This window comes from Paroedura picta, chromosome 16, assembly GCF_049243985.1.
Source record: "Paroedura picta isolate Pp20150507F chromosome 16, Ppicta_v3.0, whole genome shotgun sequence".
NCBI lineage: Eukaryota > Metazoa > Chordata > Lepidosauria > Squamata > Gekkonidae > Paroedura > Paroedura picta.
Genome location: NC_135384.1, coordinates 29,964,705 through 29,984,361, shown reverse-complemented (window position 1 = coordinate 29,984,361; position 19,657 = coordinate 29,964,705). Strand labels below are relative to the sequence as shown.

The window sequence follows — 19,657 nt, the reverse complement described above, 5'->3', positions numbered from 1 at the left end:
GGTAAAAGCAAGCATGCAAAGTTAAGCATATCAACTCTCCGATGGGGAACGTTTGGCTGAAATGTCCCTTGCAGCCGGTGCAAACAATGACACATTATAACTCATCCGATACCAGAAAGACCAATTGATCTGGGTCAGTATAAAAATGTTGGCCCAATAGAAATCCAGTCATACAAGTCGTATAGAGGACAATTTAAAGCATAAGGAGAAAGGTCTGAGAGATGCTAAAGAGGGCGACTCCTGATCCGGCCATACTCCCAGGACAACCGAAGGACGGTGGTGCGGTTCGCAGTTATACAGCCGTGAAGTTATAATAATGCTCTACTGGCAGAAATGCACGTTCATAATTGTGGTGTATCGCGAATCTTCATTGTAAACCTCTGTGAGCCGCAAGGGAGGGCGGCATATAAATGTAACAAAATAAGTAACTAAATAATCAGATTTGCAATACACTGATTTGGCAGCCCTCCCCCCTCCCATCCCTCTAGGGATGCCAGCCTCCAGGTGGGACCTGGAGACCCCTTGGAGTAACAGCTTGTCTCCAGGGATCAGTCCCTGCCTCCCCAGGCTCCCTCCCCAAATCCTTGGGCAAGGAAGAGGGCGGGCCTCACAAGCCCTGGGCCCGGTCTGGAGGGGGCTATTCTGGTGGGAGTCTTCGGGGCTCTGCCCGGAGCTCAGCCTAAAAAGAAAGAAAGAGGCAGGGAGAGAAAACCCGAGGAGAATAAAGGAGGACAGCTTAGCATTTTTTAAAGTTCCGCTTTGCATTGCAGGCAATTTGCATGCGAGCGCACAACGTCCCTTTGAAGCCTGGAGTTGCGCCTGCGCAGTCGCATGATGAGCTCGCCCGAGAGCGATTCTTTGGTCCGACTTCTGTCTCCTGCGGCCAGCGCCAGAACTGCCGGTTCACTTATCAGTCCCAGGCAACGCCTCCTTCCAGCGTCGTCTCTGTGGCGCAATCGGTTAGCGCGTTCGGCTGTTAACCGAAAGGTTGGTGGTTCGAGCCCACCCAGGGACGATCGTTTTGTTGTTTTCAGCCCCCAGCCTTGTGCGCTTTATTTATTTATTCTATTTATATACCGCCCTGCTCGAAGGCTCAGGGCGGTTCAAGGACAGCGTTTTGCTTTCCAATCCTCGTGTTGCCACAAAGATCTATGATGGGGGTGCAGTTCGCCTTCCAGGCGCGCCTAAAGCCAGGCTATCCTAGGGCTCAGTTTTTAAACGCACGCGTGCGCACTAGATAACACACCTTTCATTTTTATTTATTGTAGCTGGACCCTTTAAAGCAGGGGTAGTCAAACGGTGGCACTAGCAGGGGCTCATGGGAATTGTAGTCCATGGACATCTGGAGGGCCGCAGTTTGACTACCCCTGCTTTAAACCCAAACTGGAAAACCTGTGTCGTCTTTGATTCTCCACGCCCCTTTTTGGGGGTTTCCAGGCGCTTCTGCCACGCGGGGCCCCAAAGACGGTCGAATTCCGCTCAGAACCGGAAGTGAAAGCGCGCTCTGAGACACCTCTTTAGCCCGGAAATGAAGCGCGCTTCTTCCCATCAGCCCCTGCGGCCACTTCCGGGGCTGCGCCTCAGGCCGGCGAACGCACCGTGACTCTTCAGATCGTCGGGGGGGGTGGAGGAGGGTTTGATTGGCAGGGGACGGCGCGTCCAATCGCGGGTGCGCGAGGGCGGCCGCAGCCAATGGGCGCGGGGCGAGGGCGGGCCTGAGGCGCGGGGCCAGAAGCGAAAGCAGGAGCCGGTCGGGGACGAGGCGCGCGCCCTTCGCCATCATGGTGGGTCTGGGGGCGGCGGCGGAGGGGCTCTGCGGGGGTCGCCGGGTCCACTCTGCCCCCCCCGCAGGGATGGGAGGGGTGGGTTGCCAGCTCCAGGCCGGGGAACTCCTGGAGATTGGGGGCGGAGCCTGGGACCTCAGGGGGGCCCCATGCCTGAGAGCCCCCCCCCAAGCAGCCCCTTTCTCCAGGGAATTCATCTCTGCAGTCGGGGGGTGAGCAGCAATTCTGGGGAGCCCCAGGCCCCTCCTGGAGGATGGCATCCCTAGGGGGTGGGGGTAGGGAAACTCCTGGAGACTGGGGGCGGAGACTGGGGGGGCAGGGGCCTCAGTGGGGTGCAATGCCAGAGAGCCCCCCCCCTTCCCAAGCATCCCTTTTCTCGTATCTGCAGTCTGGGGGCGAGCTGCCACTCCGGGGGATACCCAGGACCTGTCTGGAAGTTGGCATCCCTGGGGCTCTGGTGATTTCTAGATTGAGCAATGCCCATCCAAATGAGGGAGTGATGTGGAAACACGGCATGGCTGAAGCTTTCAGTCCTCCCTTCTCTTCCAGTCTATTATGTCCTATAATGGGGGGGCCGTCATGGCCATGAAGGGGAAGAACTGTGTGGCCATCGCAGCTGACCGGCGGTTTGGCATTCAAGCTCAGATGGTGACCACAGACTTCCAGAAGATCTTCCCAATGGGAGACCGGCTATTCATTGGCTTGGCTGGACTTGCCACAGATGTTCAAACAGTGTAAGTACTTCTGCTGCGCTGGGGAGTAGCCTGGTGTGTGATGGGGGGACGGGAGACCCTGTCCCCACATTCCCTTGATTTGCCAAATAATGTTTTGCAACCTCTGAAACAAGGAGGACAGCAGACCTGTCAGGGACGTTGCAGATGGGCTGTTTGTAGATTTTTTTGAGCTGTGTCCTGAACTGTGTCCTGAACTGTGTCCTGAACTTTAAAGACAGTCCAGGGCACTGCCTGAACATCTGTGGTCTTCAGGTGGGTTTTAATACTATTTTCCCCCTTTTCTCCAAGTGCCCAAAGGCTCAAGTTCCGCCTGAATCTCTACGAGCTGAAGGAGGGCCGGCAAATCAAGCCCCACACCCTGATGAGCATGGTGTCCAACCTCCTGTACGAGAGACGGTATGCTGGCACGCTTCTCAGACGCATCGAGGCAGGGGCTTAGAATTAAGTCTCACGGAATGTCTTTTACTGGGGCAAGAGGTTCATTTGCCATGCGGGGCGTATCCTCCGAACGACTACCCGGATTACCAGTCTAGACCAAATGGGACAGGAGCTTTGGCTCAGTAGCAGAATTCAGTCACTGGCATCTCCAGTTGAAAGGCTTTGTCAGCCGGTGATTTGAAGCACCTTTACCTGAGACCCTGGAGAGCCACTGCTAGTCTGAGGAGACAGTCCTGTTTTTTGATGGACCAGAGGTCTGACTCTATATATGGTAGCTTCGTGTGTAATTAAAGATAAATCTGAGAGCCATTCATAGATTGCGGTTTGAGGACGCGAGGCAGGATGACCGCCTACCAGCCCTCGGAGCTGCGTTGTATTTCTGTGTCGTTAAGCAACCGTTTTGGAAAGAGGGGACCAAATTGCTATGAATCCCTCTTCTTGTTTCTCCCAGGTTTGGACCTTACTATGTGGAGCCCGTTATAGCCGGGCTTGACCCCGTCACGTACAAACCCTTCATCTGCTCCTTGGATTTGATTGGCTGTCCGATGACCACGGATGACTTTGTGGTCAGCGGGACTTGTGCCGAGCAGATGTACGGCATGTGTGAATCCCTCTGGGAGCCGGATATGGTGAGTGACCAAAGCCAAGCGTGGGCAAGGGGCTGCAACACCCGTGAGCTGGGTCCACACTGCTCTTTTGGCCCCATTTAGTAGACTCAGTGGGCCTGCTCTTTCACTAGGAAAATGGCTTCCTTTGGGGCAGAAGGCCCTGAAAGGCATGCGTGGCAGCCAGTCCTCAGCTGTCAGTCTACAGGTCTTTAAATGCAGCCTGCCTGCCTGCCTGCCTGCCTGAAGTGTGTGCAAATACTTCCCCCCAAAAGTGCTTTCATTAAAAAAAATATATCCCGTCTTCCTGCAGGAACCCGATCACCTCTTTGAAACCATTGGCCAGGCCATGCTCAATGCAGTCGACAGAGACGCGGTGTCGGGTATGGGCGTCGTGGTTCATGTCATGTAAGTACAGGGAACTTATGCCTGTTAGTTACGCCAGCCTTTGTCAGCGTGTTCTCAGGGCTGATAACAGCTACCATAGACTGATTCCGCCAGGTAAGGCAACTAAATATGTGGAAGACCAAGGTTAAGTCTCTGTTCTCTTCTCTTCTCTCCCCACCGCCTCGTCAGTGAGAAAGACAAGATCACGACCCGAACCCTGAAAGCTCGCATGGACTAACTAAAGACGTGGTTTTGGGGAAATGCTCCACTTTTTTTTTTTTTTTTAATCTTGATGCCTTTGAATGCAGCTCTTGGATTAAAAAAGCAAAACGCTTGTAACTTTATTGTCAGTGGAAATGGTTGTTAATAATGGAGTGTTATTGACAAATAAAAAGAATTGTTTTTTCAACGGCAATTCGTAGGCTCAAGCTCTCTGAAGATACATGAAGAACGCTTTTTCTTAGATGCTGGTACAATATTGAAGGTGCGCTCCTTTTCTTAGGCTGTGGGTGATAATTTCCTCTTGCCAATATTCAGGGATCTGGAGAGGGAGGACGTCTTTCATATCATTGGGCAGAGAGGGGCGAGCAATGGCCTCCAGACCTTTCACAGCCCTCTGTGCCTCTCTCCTGCTGTTGGCCATTCCTTTGGCATGGGGAAAATACTGCCTCTGTCCTATGAAACACTGAATGCCCAGAAGGCAGCAGGGAGAGAGGGAGACCCGACCGGAGATGGAGGGACATGATGTTTGCAAGGCTGTTGACAAAAAGATGTTTTGCAGGCAGCACCACCCGCAGGAAAGGTGCTGCTTCTGTGGATTTATTTATCCTGTGGAGACCTGCGGAGAGTCAGGCAGCCAGGCAAGGGCTGTTTGGAGGTGGTTGCCCAAGGCCTGCCTCTGCCTCATGGTCCCCCGAGTGTCAGTAACGTTAGGTGACTGTTAGGTCAGACTGTCTCGGCTGGATTCCACCAGGAGAGGAAACACCCCCTCCCAAGCCACATGGGGGTCTCTGTGGCATGTGCCCGTTAGACACAACTGCGAAGCTGGATCCTGTTTCCCAGTCCTGGGTTCTGAAGGAGCCAAGGCTTGGAAGAGCCGACAAGTGCAGGGGCATGGAAGTGGATTTTTCCGCATCTCCAGGAGTTCTGGTTAGTTCTTACAGGTCCTTTGGAGAGAAGAAAACGTGAAGCAAAGCCCAGTGGCCCCAGTTCTGGCGAGGGGCTGGTCTGAGTCAGCTGAAAGGCAAACCCCCCACCCCACCCACCCCTGGTTCAGGCTGCCCTCTGACCCCTCTGCTTTGGAAAGACCACCTGAGAGACTGACATACACAAATTTTTAAACTTTTATTTTGTTTGCCCGGCTGGGAAGCTTCACCTTGTTTAACATGCATGAATTTCAAAACACCAAAGTGCCTCGTACTTCTAGCAAACAGACAAGCACATCGGACTTAAATTCCTATTTTTTTTTTTAAAAAAGGTGGTGAAATCTGAATCGGTTTCTTGCTTTGTTGTCTTTTTGGGGGTGGGGAGTGGACACAACCCCAGTCTTCCCCGTGCAGAACATTTTGACACCTTTGGCTTCACTGTATGTGCTGCGCATGAGGAGCTCTTGGGGGGGGGGGATTATTAAAAGTGCCTGGTTTGTGCCTCTCTGCTTTGGCTGGTCACAGGAGGGTGACTCCCCCCCCCCCATCCACATCAGGAGCTTTGAAGAAATACCCCCGCAGTGGCCTCACAGAAGCCTGCATTAAACTTTCCATTCTGGTGAGGATAGCAACGGGGATCGCTTTACCATTTAGCTACTGCTGGGCCCTTCCCAAAAGGTGGAGGTGGGGCAAAGGGGGAAGAACAGTTTCAGGGAACCACAAGGGGGGATCAGAGGTTGTTCCCCCTCGACTTGCGAAAAGGGCAGATGTTCCAGCCACCCTCCCTTAGCCTCTTTTCCGAGAAGACGTGTGGACGGGAGAGAAACACCTCAACGTCCTTTCCCAGTCGTAAGTGACCGCAATTGGGAACATCCAGGCTGGGTTGTGCATCTAGAAACTTCCTGGATCTAGAAAGGGCGGTTCAAGAAGCCCTGACATTGTTTGGAGCTAGGAAAAGCACCGAAAGACAGGTGTGGCCAGGCGTGTCAAGGGCTGGACGCATCCACAGGAATGCCCGTTTCACAGACTAGGAGCCACTCTGAAAGTGTTCCGGGACCTTCCTGCCCCAGCTCAGTCGGTCTCCACTTTACAGATGCTGGCCAATAAGGGCCTTCTTTCTAGCCTCTGAGGCTCCAACAGCTGACCAGGGCCTTGCTAAACTGCCCTCAGGACACCAGGCACACACAGTCTGTGTGGCACACGTGGGGAAGGGGCTGTCCATGGGGCCGAGTCTGCCAATGAGGCAGCAGGGGTGAAAACAACTTTGATCCAGGGGGGTGGGAGGCTTGGGTTGCTCATCCGAGAATTACTATCAGAGCAGGGAAAGGCAGGAATGCCTGCTAAGCCTTGTGGGTCTACAGCAGGGGTAGTCAAACTGCGGCCCTCCAGATGTCCATGGACTACAATTCCCAGGAGCCCCTGCCAGCATCCGCTGGCAGGGGCTCCTGGGAATTGTAGTCCATGGACATCTGGAGGGCCGCAGTTTGACTACCCCTGGTCTACAGCCACATATCAAGGGTAGGCTGTTCTTCAGCAGAGGAATCTTTGCAACCCAAGCAAGAACAAGTCCCTCCACACATCAACTGCTTGCGCAAACACGGCCTGTGCCGCACGCAGCCAGTGACACACGGTTGGAAGGCTCGACAGATGGATGAAGAAATGACTCCCGGGAAGTGGTCGTCATCCACCCCGATAATGAAGCAGAATGGAGCGGCCAGGCCCATCGGAAGAAGCTGGCTCTCCCCTACACCTGTGTTGCAGAGGGGCTTAAGGACCCCGGGGGCCACCTGAGGTGACAATTGTTAAGGGGCTGTGGGGGGGGGGGTGTTTCAACTGGGTAGCTGTATGGGTCTGAAGTAGCACTACAAAAATTGAGTCCAAAGGTGATATCGGACGAAATTGTTGTGTGTGTGTGAGAGAGAGAGAAAGCTCACAAAAGAGAGTTTCCTGGGGAGAGTTTTAGAAAGCTGATCAGTAGTTTTAATTCCAGCTCTGAGCCAGTGAGAAGGACCCCGATGCACAGTTAAAAATACCCACCAGATATAATTCAGTCTTCCTGAACAGACATTAAAGGGGTGGGTGGGGTGGGTTCCTAATACTGTTACCAAGGAAACACACGGCCTGCGGTTAAGAAACAAAAATAACCACAGGTTTCCGCAACACTGCACATCTCTGCTCATTCTGCAGCATGTATTCTTCCGAGTTATTTTTTAAAAACCTGCAGATCTTCGTTAAGCGTGAAAAACACGGAAGACACAAAAGGGAGTGTGGACTGGCCAGAGGTCACAGCTGGGAACGGGCTGGGGAAGCGCACAGAAGGCCTGCTCTCTGCATGCCTCCGCCCCCCATTCGGATTTCCCCACGCGGTTCTGCGATTTCAAAGCATTACCGGACCACCTGCACTAAAAGGAGGCAGAGGGGGAAAGGCAGCTACCTGAATCCCGCTAGAAGGAAGATGCAGGAAGGGACCCAAAGCGATGACTTGAATGCTGCTGCCCCTTCCGTCAGAGCTGGCATGACAAGCGGGGAGGGGGACAAGGGACACGAGCCCTGCAGCTTTGACCGGGTCACTCGCAAGAAACATCTGAAACCAGCCAACTGGGTTTTTCTATCCCGATTTTCACTACCCAGAAGTGTCCCAAAGCAGCTTACAAATACTCCACAATAGACACCCTGTGAGGAAGGTGGGGCTGAGAGCTCTAAGAGAACTGACTGGCCCAAGCTGGGTGTGGAGGAGGAGCAGGGAATCAAACAGCTCTCCAGATTAGAAGCTGCTGCTCTTAACCACGACACCACACTGGCTCTCAAGAATAATAGCTGGTTTCTTATACCCTGCTTTTCACTACCCGAAGGAGTCTCAAAGTGGCTTCCAAACCCCTTTCCCTTCTTGTCCCTGCAACAGACACCCTGTGAGGTAGGTAGGGTGGAGAGAGCTCTGAAAGAACTGCTTGAACAGGACTGTGACTAGCCCAAAGCCACCCAACTGGCTGAATGTGGAAGATTGGGGAATCACATCCGGTTCTCCAGATTAGAGGCTGCCGCTCTTTCTTCACTACACCATGCCCTCTCTCAGAGACAGATCTGGGCTTAGGAAGAAGGACGGAACAAAGAGAAGCTTTGGGCAGAATACAAGCAGAACAGGCATCAAGCAAGGGCATGTAGGGAGAGATGCAAGAGCCAATGACGCTGCAGAGGGAAGATGCAGCGGAACAAGAATTAGAGTCCCAGAGTACAGGGGAGGTGCTCGGAGCACGGCAAAAGGCGCTAAGTGGGTGAATCGGAAAAGCTGCTGAATGGGAAGCAGAGCGTCCAGCTCTTCACAATCCAGGGGGGGGGGGGTTGCGCTTGCCCCATTGCCCTGCGGCACAGAGTGTGGGCCCCAATGGCCAGAGAATCACACGACGACACTGGTGCTGCTTTGTTTGTGGCTAGGGGGAAAGTGTGCTTCTTCACAGGGTCACTGGAGGGGATTCTCCACACCCCTGGCTGCTCACCGTCACACCGCGTTCTCAGTGTCTTTGTGACTTCGCAGTTAGGGATGGGGGAAGCCCCTTCAGAGTACCCCCGGCCCGAGAGAGAAAGGAGGCCGGGGCTGGCAAGCAAGGGCAGTTTATTTTAGCTGTGAGGTCGAAGGGCCCTGCAGAAAACATATCTGAAGGGACGTGCGTAGGTGCACGACAAAGGAGGGATCGCAGGTGAGAACAGAATGGCGGGCGAGGCGTCTTTTGGGGGAGTAAAATGCTCACCAGGCCGGCAAAAGACCAAGGAGGGGGGAAGAGGCCAGAGGCTTGTGCCAGATAAGAGGGGAGCAGGGCCTGCCCCAGATGTGCCCCAGAGAGCTGCTCTGTTTGTGGATGAGCTAGACTCTCAACAGATTAATAGCAGGACTTCTCGTGAGTCGCTGCTAGTGGGAAAAGGTGATTTATGGGAAGCAGAGCTAGGTCACAACCTCGAAATTAAAAAAGGGAGTCCAGAATGGGGAGTGTGGCCAGAACAGAGATGAAAACAAGGAGAGAAAAACTGAAGGAACAGTTCCTCCCCAACACCCCCCTTACTGCCTCCTACCCATGTTTTACGTGGCCACACCTTGTCTGTGGCACAGTCCGCTGGACCACCTGAACAGCACCAGACAGCAGCTCCCAGCAGCAGAAATGTTTTTGCCTCGAGTTCCCAGGGGAACAGAGGAGGGACTTTAGCACCCCCCCCCCTTTTGGTGCATGGATTCGTTTAAGCCTTTAAAAAACCCCTCACACTATTTACAGTATATGCCATGATTTTAAAGGTTTGCAAACCTTTCGATATCCTTGGTATTGTGGAGTCGCATTTCTTTTTTTTAAAAGGGAGTCGGGAAAGCAGGGCATATCTGCACGAGGAGAAGCAAGGGAGGACACACTCCACACTCTCTCCACGTAACAGAATCCACGACGCAACCACAGTGCCACGACCACAGCACACGACACAAACATCCCAACAACCCCCCTCTGGAAAAGAAAGGCAGATGTGAAAAACAGTCTCAAGGCAGAAGAAGCACAGTCGCTTGCTGGCAAGGTGTGGTGCTTCCAGGACTGTTCGATCCGTCTCTTTTTAAAGAAACCCACAACCCCTCCCCCGCCCCACTCGTAATATTTAAGACACCAAATTGATGATGCTGAGCATTCAAAAATCTTCCGACGGCAGTTTGGACAAGCGCGGGGATGAAATCGAAGGGCCGCAAGCAGTCCGGAGACGTAAGAAAAAAGTCGCAATTCAAACGGGACAAAAGTGGTTTGAATCGTTTTAAGAAAGGTGAGCCGACACACGCTCTCCCCAACGCTTCTGACGGTCGGTGCTAGTGGTTACGGGGGAGCCAGGCATGCCGACGGACTGCCGAGGACCACGCTCCTCCCCAAGACGTCCAGGAACTCCAGAGGCAGACTTCTGACCCAACACAGGCTGCTGCTTCCACCCAATGCCACTGGCAGAGGCTCAGCCAAGACCGCCCGCACCATGAGCTGAGGAACTCGGGGGAGCTGTGCTTCAGAGGCCCAATCCAAGGTGTCTTTGTCACACGCAGAGTCTCTCGTTGCCTGGTGCCGCCTCTTCTCCTGTGAGCACCCTCGTCCAAAGTCTCTGCTGCCCCTTGAACGTTACCCACATCCTGCCTCGATCTGCAGCAAATGTTAAGGGGGGGGCATCATCCATCCCCCCCCTCTTTTGAAATGACAACTGCAGCCAACAGACCTGTAACGCCAAAGGCCTGAGAGGGTGGAGGGGAGGGGGGGAGATTTTCATTTTCTTAAAATGACTCTGCCACACCAGGAGCACAGTTCCAGCTCAAATTGGCACGCCGTTTCTGTCTGATTCTTAGAAAAAAGGAAGAAGAAGAAGAAGGAAAACAGGGACGCTTGTTCTGCGTGAAGAACAGAACTCCAAATCAAAGGATCAAACCGTTTGTGGAGCGAACCTCGGCTGTTTACTCCCAGTTGGTGCCTGACTCTTATGAGACTCTTTCAAAATAAAACGATCTAAATTCCTCAGGTTTACGTTTGGATAGTTCAGCCACCAAAAAGAAAGAGAGAGAGAGAGAGGCCCCGATTCTCCACCAAGGCCTCGTGGCGCGGTTGAGAGACCTGCCGCGACAAACACGCCGTCCGTCCGGCCACTCCGATGTCCCACACTCACAGGAAGGTCAGCCCCCGGCAGAGCGGACTGCATGCCCCCTGTGGCTCTGGAAGTAGCCTCTCCCCTCTTCCTTGCCGAGGGCGGGAAAGGGACTATGTCAGGATGTTGGACATAAATTCATTGAAGCGCTTCGAATACTGCTCTGGGTTGACGGTGGAAATCTCTGCTCCGGCCTGGAAGACAAAACAAACAGGTTAAAGCAAAGGGGTCCCACGCAAATGCACGACTCAAAACGCTGCCTACCACAATTTGTATGAATGTCAGAGCTCAGAAGACGCCAGGAACCCAAAGGCTGGGCCATTAAAAAACAAAATAGAGCGCACAGGATCTTAGAATTTAAAATGACAAACCAACATACCATTCAAAATCCAAATCACAGAATACAGGAGCAAGGTAAACCTTGGCCTCTGGTTTGCACGTGTCAATCCCTGCCTGAGAATCTGGAAAGAGTGTGGCCTGACTGTAGGGCTTGGCTGCAGAGCACAGCTCTTGTGGGGCACTCTGGATTCCCACGGTGCATCTGACAAGGTGGACCGTCGCCCACCAGAAAGCCCCACGTCCTTCTCTGCATCTTTCAGCCTTCACGGCGACGGAGGACATCTTCCTGTCTTTGCTGGGTCCCACGGATGGGACTCCCGGTGAGAGGGTGCTCAGAAAAGGGTGACCAAAACCATCAGAGGGATAAAGTGAATGGCGGAGGGTGGCTAACTGAACAGGACGAAGAGTGAGGAGGGAGAAATTTATTTCCTCTCTGTCAGACATCAGAGCATGGCTTCGTCCCCCGAACCTGACTGGCCACGGGGTCAGGCGCCCTGGTCTCCACTTACCCCGTGTTTCACAGTTTTGGCAGCGTGTGCCGCTTTTTTCTTTGCGTCGTACGGCGTGAGGATGTCTATAATGGCCATGAAATACACCTCCTTTTTCGGAGCACCTGATTAAGACATGAAAGAGAGAGAGAGAGCAAAGGCTTAACGTGGACAGTTCTGGCCACTGCTTTCCAGCCGTTGAGCCCCAAGTGTGGCTGCAGAGAGCCCCATTTTGCCAAGACCCACCTCTGAAGATGCCGGCCGCAGTCCTGGCAAAATGTCCGGGACTAAAACTACCAGACCGTGTTTGTTTATTGATTTTTCACATTTATATCAGGGCGGTTTACATGGACCTGAAGAAACTAGACATGAAACATTACGTCAAACGTTGGCCACGTGGCCCCAACCGCTCTCTCCAAAGCTTCTTATGCTACTTCCCGTGAGCAGCTTTTGCCTTTTCAGTAACACCAGCTAAAAACGGCCACCTTTTGATGGACTGGTCATGTCATTCAAGGTCCCCAAATTGCTCTAGATCAGGGGTAGTCAAACTGCGGCCCTCCAGATGTCCATGGACTACAATTCCCAGGAGCCCCCTGCCAGCGAACGCTGGCAGGGGGCTCCTGGGAATTGTAGTCCATGGACATCTGGAGGGCCGCAGTTTGACTACCCCTGCTCTAGATGAAGTTGTCGGCAGTAGAATTTCAGGCTGGATCCTGCCAGCTTTTTCACTCCCTCTCCCCCTCCCCTGCTGTGCCTAAAGCCTTCCCCACACTAGGTTTTGGCTGCGAGCGTCTTGAGAGACCCTCGGCCCAGCGACATTTGGGGGTCAGAGGAGACACCCCTTCCTTTGCCGCCAGCAGAAAAGGTGACGAGGCAGCTCAGTTGGAGCAACGGGAAAACCTACTGCGATGTTTTGGCCTCGCCAGAGGAAGAGAGCGGCTGGACAGCCAAGGGCGTTGGTCAAACTTGTGAGCTTGGTGGGGAGAGGTGAGCTGGCTGGATTCCCACTTTATTACCAGATCAGCCAATGGCTGACCTTTTGCCACTAGATTCCATCCCAGTGAATTTACAAGTAGTGACACCCCCCCCACACACACACACACACACGCACTCACTCTCATGGCTCTTCATGGCGTAGACATCCACCGATGCATCAAACTCTCCAGGCCCAAAGAAACGGGGGAAGTTGAGGAGGTTTCCAGGACTGTCCGGGGGGGTCCCGTAAGACCCCATGGGGTTCCCCCCGACACCATCATTCTCGCATTCTTCGTCCTCCGCCCTCTCCTCCACTTCCATCTCCTCTTGCTCAGCACGGTCCACGTCGTGGATCCCCACCAGCAAGCTGTAATCCATGATCTTCAGCTGGGCCAGAAACTGGGAGCCAACAGAAAGAGACGTTCTTTCTCCCCTCCTGTAAGGACAATGCTCCCGTCTGCCTGGACCGGGATGCCGAGAACCACCTTCCAGGCTCTGGCCCCTGGCTCTTCGTTCAACCGCCTGTCACTAGCCCCCCCGCGCCCCCCTCCCCTCCCCTTCTGCTCTGACTTCCTCATCCAAATAGTTCGCTAGGCTACTTCTGTTCAATCCGCTTTCCCCCTCCTGAGCCAATAACCTCTCCCCTTCACCTCCCATGCTGCCTTGAGCCCTGAGCCCTGGCCACCTGGGGGTGTGGCTCAGACCTGGATTTCCTGGGCCTTCAGGACAAAGGGCAAAACAAGCAGGCAACCCCAATCCCATTCGATCTGGGAAGCTAAGCAGGGCCAGCCCTGGAGAGCCTGTAGGCTTCGTTGGGAGGCTAGGAGGCTGTGGAGCCCCAGTGTCTTGGGGCAAAGGAGCAGCCACTGTGGCCTGCAACATTTGCTGGTTGACCCACAAATCCCCCCATGTGCTCAGCATCTTTTACCTCCACGTCTCGCTTCAATTTCTCCAAGAAGTTCTTTTTACACTCCTCTCCTACGTGGAGCTTCTGGCCTTCGTTGAGGAAGTCGTTGTCCTTAAATGTTGGTAGATCCTTGGCCTAGAGTGGAAATTGAAACAAATGCACAAACAAGGCAACATTTTAGGGAGGGGATGAAGAAGACAACAGGAGCTACTTGGCAGGGCTAGAACCAAGTTCTAGTCCATTTGTATCCTGCCTTCCCTTCATGGTGGAATTGCAGGTAGAATACACGGGTGAAGCCACGACCACCCCAACTCCGTTTTGCGGCATTGTTCTGCACCCCTTTTGACCTGCAACCAGCCCACCTGTCCTGCCTAGCAACAGAGGTCTGGCCCACCTCTGGCTAATGAGGTGTGAAGGGAGGTGTGTGAGATGAAGGCCAGACCGGCTAGGAGGAGGCTGCTTTTGCAGGACCACCAGCTGTGCGACTTCAACGTCACCTGCTTCAGAGGGGGGCCAAGCCATCCTTACCTTTTCCTTGTCACTGGCTTCTCTGGCGACGGTCGAACCCTGGGGAGTTTTAAGAACAAGCAAAAAAAAGGGAGATGAGAAGACAAGTTTCGGAGCTGAGGCAGTTCAGCTGTGCAGTCAAGACCCCAGCTCTGAGCCCTGCTTGAAAGAAGGGCTTCCTGGCTGATCAAGACTCCTCCTGTCAGTTGCCTGCAGCTCCTGTTCCCCGTTCTGTGCAGGGGTGTGGACGAGAAGCAGGAATCTCGTGGCACGCTGCAGGCTGGCAGAGACTGTGCCTTAACACTGTGGCTTGCAGCTTTCCTTCTAGAAGAAGCATTAGTTACGGCCTTTCCCCTGCCCCGTTTATATAGGGACTAGGCACGTGCCATTCGATTCGACCTGGCCAAAAACTACCTGAATCGGCCTTGGCACGAATCACCGTTTCCCGGTAGGTTTAAATGACTCAGTAAACCTTGCTCGAATCGCCGAACTGAAATTCGGCACAATTCGGCACTGGAGCAAGAGGCCACTTAACCGTTAAAGGGAAAGAGAAAGGGGGAGGGGGACACGCACACCTTCCCCAGGCCCCTCACCTTGAGATCGTATTTCCGATGCACGTTGAGCCGGTGGCTGAACACGTTCCTGGTAACGACCATGTAGGTTTCCACGCCGTCCACGGTGAGCCTGTACATGCCCAGGAACTGAGGGAGGAGAGTGTTCCCGTGGCATTCCACAATGAACTGGGCGAGGCCGAGGCAGGGGGGGAACGATAACAAAGAGTCAGGGGGGGGGGCCACAGAGCTCTGGGGCCCCCAAGAGTGGAACGGACACTACGGGGCCTCCCCGGTTCTGCAGGATTCTTCTTCTTTTTTAAAATGTGAACACTTCAAAGCAGAATTTGGAAATCAGGCTCGTTTTTAAAAAGGAGAAGCCAATGGGAAGCAAGCTCTCTCGGGGGAGGAGGGGCTAGGGTACCAGATGTGCCCGCCTGAGCCCAACAGCTGTGCTCAAGAACCCCCATGGAGAGACCACGGGCCCGAGCAGTGGGCAGAGGTGACCTCCTTCCATCTGCCCCACTTCAGTGTGCTGAATGCCAAATGCCATGTGCTCTGATCCCACCCTGATATTTAAAGCAAGAGGATGGGGTGGAGTCAGGCATAGCGGCAACCAATTCTGCTCAGTACTGGACACGATCATTTATTCATGCCCTCATAACCTCTCCACACAGGGGACCAGGGGCAGTCAACCTGTGGTCCTCCAGATGTCCATGGACTACAATTCCCATGAGCCCCTGCCAGAAAACGCTGGCAGGGGCTCATGGGAATTGTACTCCATGGGCATCTGGAGGACCACAGGTTGACTACCCCTGGTTTACAGCCTTTAAGAATACAATAAATGCAAACACCATGCAAACAGAAACAAACGCAACTGATAAGGCAACAAATCCAAACAGAAACTGACTTAGCAGTCAGTTACTGGGGGAATAATTTCTTTTAACAGGCCAGCTCCCGGGTTTGTAAAGTGAACAAAAATCCACACAAAACAAAGCAGCCTGACCCTACAGAATGCTGGGAGGTCCTGCAGGACACCAACTGACTCCAGAGAGAGGGGGCAACCACTGAAAAGGCCCTTGTTCTTTTTAGCAGGCAATTTGCAGGCCAGGCACCCATAAAAGGCCCTGTGATGATGACCTAAGGGGGCACTGTGATCCGACTGCAGTAGTCTTCCCTCTCATGCCATGCTGGCGTTACTGCTAACTGCATGCCTCAACCAGGGCCGGGTCGTTCTCCATCCTGGCCCCCACCTGGTGGAATGAGTTCCCTGAAGAGACCAGGCCTTGTCAGAGCTAACACAGTTCCACAGGGCCTGCAAAATGGAGCTCTTCTGCCAGGCATTTGGTTGAGGTCAGTGGCAACATCTATTGGGCCCCAGAACCCTCTCCCTGGGGTACAAGTACAATGTTACCTATGAACAAATGTTCTACTGTGGCTTAAGTTATGGATACTGTCAATAATGCCTCATTGCTGATGATACGATTACTGAACTTATATTTATTCCATTACGCAATTCATGTTCTCTGTCAACCTCCTGAGTGGCAAGGTATGTGAATCAAATCAAATCAAATGGGCAGGACAAGCAGCTCCCATGAAGAAGAGCCCCCAATGTGAGCACACTCGAGAACAGACCTCCTTTGCGAGGCTAGAGACACGGGGAGAGAGACCCTCCTCCCTACCTGGTGGTACTTCTTCAGTATGTTGTGTATCTCTGCAACGTCCTCGCTCGACACAGCCTTGATGACAAACCGCCGGTCGTAGGTGGTGAGAAAACGGACCCCGCATCGACCGTGGCTGTCGCTGTACACCGGGGCACTCCGCGTGACGGAGTTCTACACAGAGACAGCAGAAGAGGAAAAGGCAGGGGAGAAGCCAACCTCTTGTCCAGGCCCAGGCCACGGGTGCCTCCTGAGCAGACTTCGAGGCGCTGCTGGTCCTGGACCAGGAAGGACTTCCATGTCCCCTCAACTGGCAAGCCAGCCCCTCCAAATGTGCCAACGGTGCTGCTTCCCTCCAGAGCCTTGGCTTTGACACCCCTGCATGAGATGCCGCCTTCTTCCTCCTTACCTGATAATCCTGGTCGTCAATCCCAAACCTCTCCCGGAGATTTCGGAACACCAGGGGACAGTACTCCTTAAACTTGAAGCGGCTGGGCAGATTCTCCCTGGAAGCAAGCACTGAGGTTACGGATTTAACAGATTTCAGAGCAAACCCACTGCCATAAAGAGGAGCAACTGTGGCCAGAGCTCCATCGAAAGACTCCTGTGAAATAACGTCGCAAACAATTGCTTAGAAGTAAAGAGAAGTTCGTTATAAAATTGTGCTCCAGCCCAGGGAGGGCTTATAGCAAAAGTGTTATGCGTTACTCACTTGTTGAAAAGATGATTGTCCACCTTAATCTTGCTGTAGGCTTTAAAGTCATCCGGCATTAGCATCACAGGAACGGGGACGTTACTCAGCTCGTTAATCTGCAAGAAGAAATACAAACTCTAAAAAGGCTGTGATATTCAGCGCTAATAATGTCTGCAGGACGACAGAGCCAGCAACTTACAACCCAGGGGATTGCAAAGGTCTTGGCCAAAATAAAAAAAAGACAGAAAGTGAATGCGTTAGATACACAATAAACTGGGAAAAGAAAAGGAGGAGCTGTTGTGTAGCCATAAACATCACTACAACTTCTTTTTACAATCTCTTCTCCATTTGGATGCATTTCTGAGACTTTCGACGCTGGGCTAGGGCACAGAGTCCAGGAAAGGTTTTTTGGGTGGCTTAAAAAGGGAGGCATTCCTCAGGCCTCCGTTCAAGATGAAACAGGCCTATTTCTCAGTGAACTTCCAGAACAATGGGCAGAAACCTCCCTTGGACAGCCTCTCCTTCTTTGTCTCCATTCCGGCCTTTAATGAATTTGTAAAGCCATTTGCATTGTTCACCTGCCACTGTGTTCTGGAGCCAGAAATCCCAGAGGCGACTGTCTTGGACTTCTTGGCCAGTCTGGTCCGGTACTCAAACCACCTGGCTAGACGACCCCAAAATATTTAACACACTACATTTTTTTGCACTACCTTTCAAAAACACCAAAAAATGGAACAACATATCAGTGTTCAAAACTAGGCGGCATCTCCAGCCCACAATATCTGAACAAGCATTAATTTTGAAGCTGACATTTCCACTTCCTTCTTCAATTCACCATACCATAAGCTCCTATTTTTTGCCCTCCAGAGTAGCAAGAAAGGCAGTCTTCAGAGACAAATCTGATCTAATGGCTGACCTCACCCCTTAACTTTCAGCTTAGGGGACACCAGAGGAGCATTTAGACACCCTCGGGAAGCTGGAACCATCCAGGATAGCATCTGTAAGCACAGTGGTCCAGAAAAAGTGACAGATTTGATTGATACTTTCAAATAACTCTGCCCCCTGTCCTCCAGCTGAAGTGCTAAACTGCAAAATAAATAAATACAAATACAACCCATAAAAGCTGACCATGAGTGCCTTTAGGGGACGTTCTATTTCCCCCACTGTCTTTCAATGTTAATTACTTCTCTGGTCAGACTGACACAAAGGAGAAACCATCATGAATTACATTCATAACTGACAAACCTAAACACAGCACTTAGACAGCACCTTGCTGCGCATGATAAATGCATCTTCTCTTGCCCTCTCCCCAGCGGCCCTGTGAGCCTGATGCTTAGCATGTCAACAGGTAAGTGATTTGTGATGGTGCCATGCGCAGGATCTGACTCAAGGTCCTGCAGGATCAAGGCTGCCCCTCTCCCAATAGCCCGGAAAAATGTACCGCCAGCAAAAGGAGGGATTTAATTCTATGTAGCAAAATTTCAGGGGCTGGTCTCTGCATCCAAGTAGAATTTTTTTTAAGTGTTCAATTTTGTTGAATTTCGAAACCCATACTGGTGTGCAATCCAAATTCTTCAAAAATTTGTAGAAACTGATTTATCTTAGTTCACCTGATATATATACCAATACAGAACTGCTGATAATTCTTTAACATACTCTAACCACAGCATGACGTTTGGGCCCAGGGGCAACTTGAGGACCAATGAAGTTTAATTCTGGGTCTAGGCTTTTTTGTGCCCGCATCATGTGTGGTATCTGAAGCACATGAAAACTTGTACTCAGAATTAAACTTAGTGGGTCTTCAAGGTGCCCCTGGATTCAAATGTCGTTCTGTGGCTTCAGACCAACACAGCGACCCAACCTGAAATAATCTAACCATGTAAGGGATGTGATACTTCTCTAATACTAGCATGTAAGGTTTGGGAGAGAAAGCATTGTTTATTAAGAGGAACCAAGAAAGAAGAATTCTCTTTGCCTGCTACAATCTCGTCCCCAAAACCACGTATGAAGGGCACACACAAGAACACACTGTGACTTTTGAATGGGTTGTATTGAAAAATATGTTACGTTAAATTCACTGATGCCGGAAGTATTGTGGCTTATTTTATGCACAGACACAAACACACACTCAAGAGCAAGCTAACACAGGCTCTCCAGGCAGGGCCACAAACTTACTTCGGTTCACCCAAGACACAACTTTTAATGACGTCCTCCAGACACAATCAAACCATTAAGATCTAATTAAGAGTAACTGACAGGACGAGATTCTCTCTTCTGCCCGGAGAAGCCACCCTGGAAGGGCTGCCGTGCAGAAGGGGGATCCCAATCCGCGGCCCAAAGGCCTGAGTGATGGGCTCGCATCGAGAGGGGAGGGCGCATCATTGCTTCAGAGGGCAGGCGTGCCCCCGTCTCTGCCCGGACCCCCGGGAAAGGCCCGCAGGGTCCCTCGCTCACCGTGTGGTTGACCCCCCACATGAGGACGCTCAGGAGGGGCTCGGAGGCGCGGAAGAGCTTGACCTTCTGGCAGACGAAATGCTTCTTCTTGGTCTTGGTCTTGGAGGCGCTCAGGGCGGACCCCAAGGCGGCCGAGGCGCTCCCCGGGACACTACTGCCCCCCGTGCAGTTGGAGGCCATGGCCGGCTCCCTGCCTGCGAGGGCCCCCCCTCCGGCCTACCAACGGGGGCCTGGCATGGGCCCCCCCGGCCCCCCAGCACCAGCCCCCCAACCTCTCCCCTGCAGGGGCTGGGCCCGGCCCCCCACGCCTCCCCCCCAGCCAGCCCACCCCCACCCACCCACCGGGGC

At 52.8% G+C, this 19,657-nt stretch overlaps 2 protein-coding genes and 1 non-coding gene across 3 annotated transcripts; 2 read left to right on the top strand and 1 right to left on the bottom strand.

Annotated features, from left to right (window-relative positions):
* Positions 1-941: 941 nt before the first annotated feature.
* Positions 942-1,015, top strand: TRNAN-GUU (transfer RNA asparagine (anticodon GUU)). The gene has a single exon. It is a non-coding gene; the product is annotated as a tRNA-Asn (tRNA).
* A 602-nt stretch (positions 1,016-1,617) lies between these two features.
* On the top strand, positions 1,618-4,363 carry PSMB3 (proteasome 20S subunit beta 3). The gene is made up of 6 exons (XM_077314972.1): positions 1,618-1,784; positions 2,334-2,518; positions 2,807-2,914; positions 3,408-3,585; positions 3,875-3,969; positions 4,138-4,363. The coding sequence occupies exons 1-6, from the start codon at positions 1,782-1,784 to the stop codon at positions 4,184-4,186; spliced, it is 618 nt and encodes a 205-aa protein (XP_077171087.1). The 5' UTR covers positions 1,618-1,781; the 3' UTR covers positions 4,187-4,363.
* Positions 4,364-5,273: 910 nt separating this feature from the next.
* PIP4K2B (phosphatidylinositol-5-phosphate 4-kinase type 2 beta) lies at positions 5,274-19,562 on the bottom strand. Its single transcript, XM_077313104.1, has 10 exons — positions 19,310-19,562; positions 16,874-16,971; positions 16,571-16,667; positions 16,183-16,335; positions 14,543-14,689; positions 13,971-14,009; positions 13,464-13,577; positions 12,676-12,934; positions 11,582-11,685; positions 5,274-10,927 (listed from the first exon to the last, which is right to left on the bottom strand). The coding sequence occupies exons 1-10, from the start codon at positions 19,487-19,489 to the stop codon at positions 10,847-10,849; spliced, it is 1,272 nt and encodes a 423-aa protein (XP_077169219.1). The 5' UTR covers positions 19,490-19,562; the 3' UTR covers positions 5,274-10,846.
* Positions 19,563-19,657: the final 95 nt, after the last annotated feature.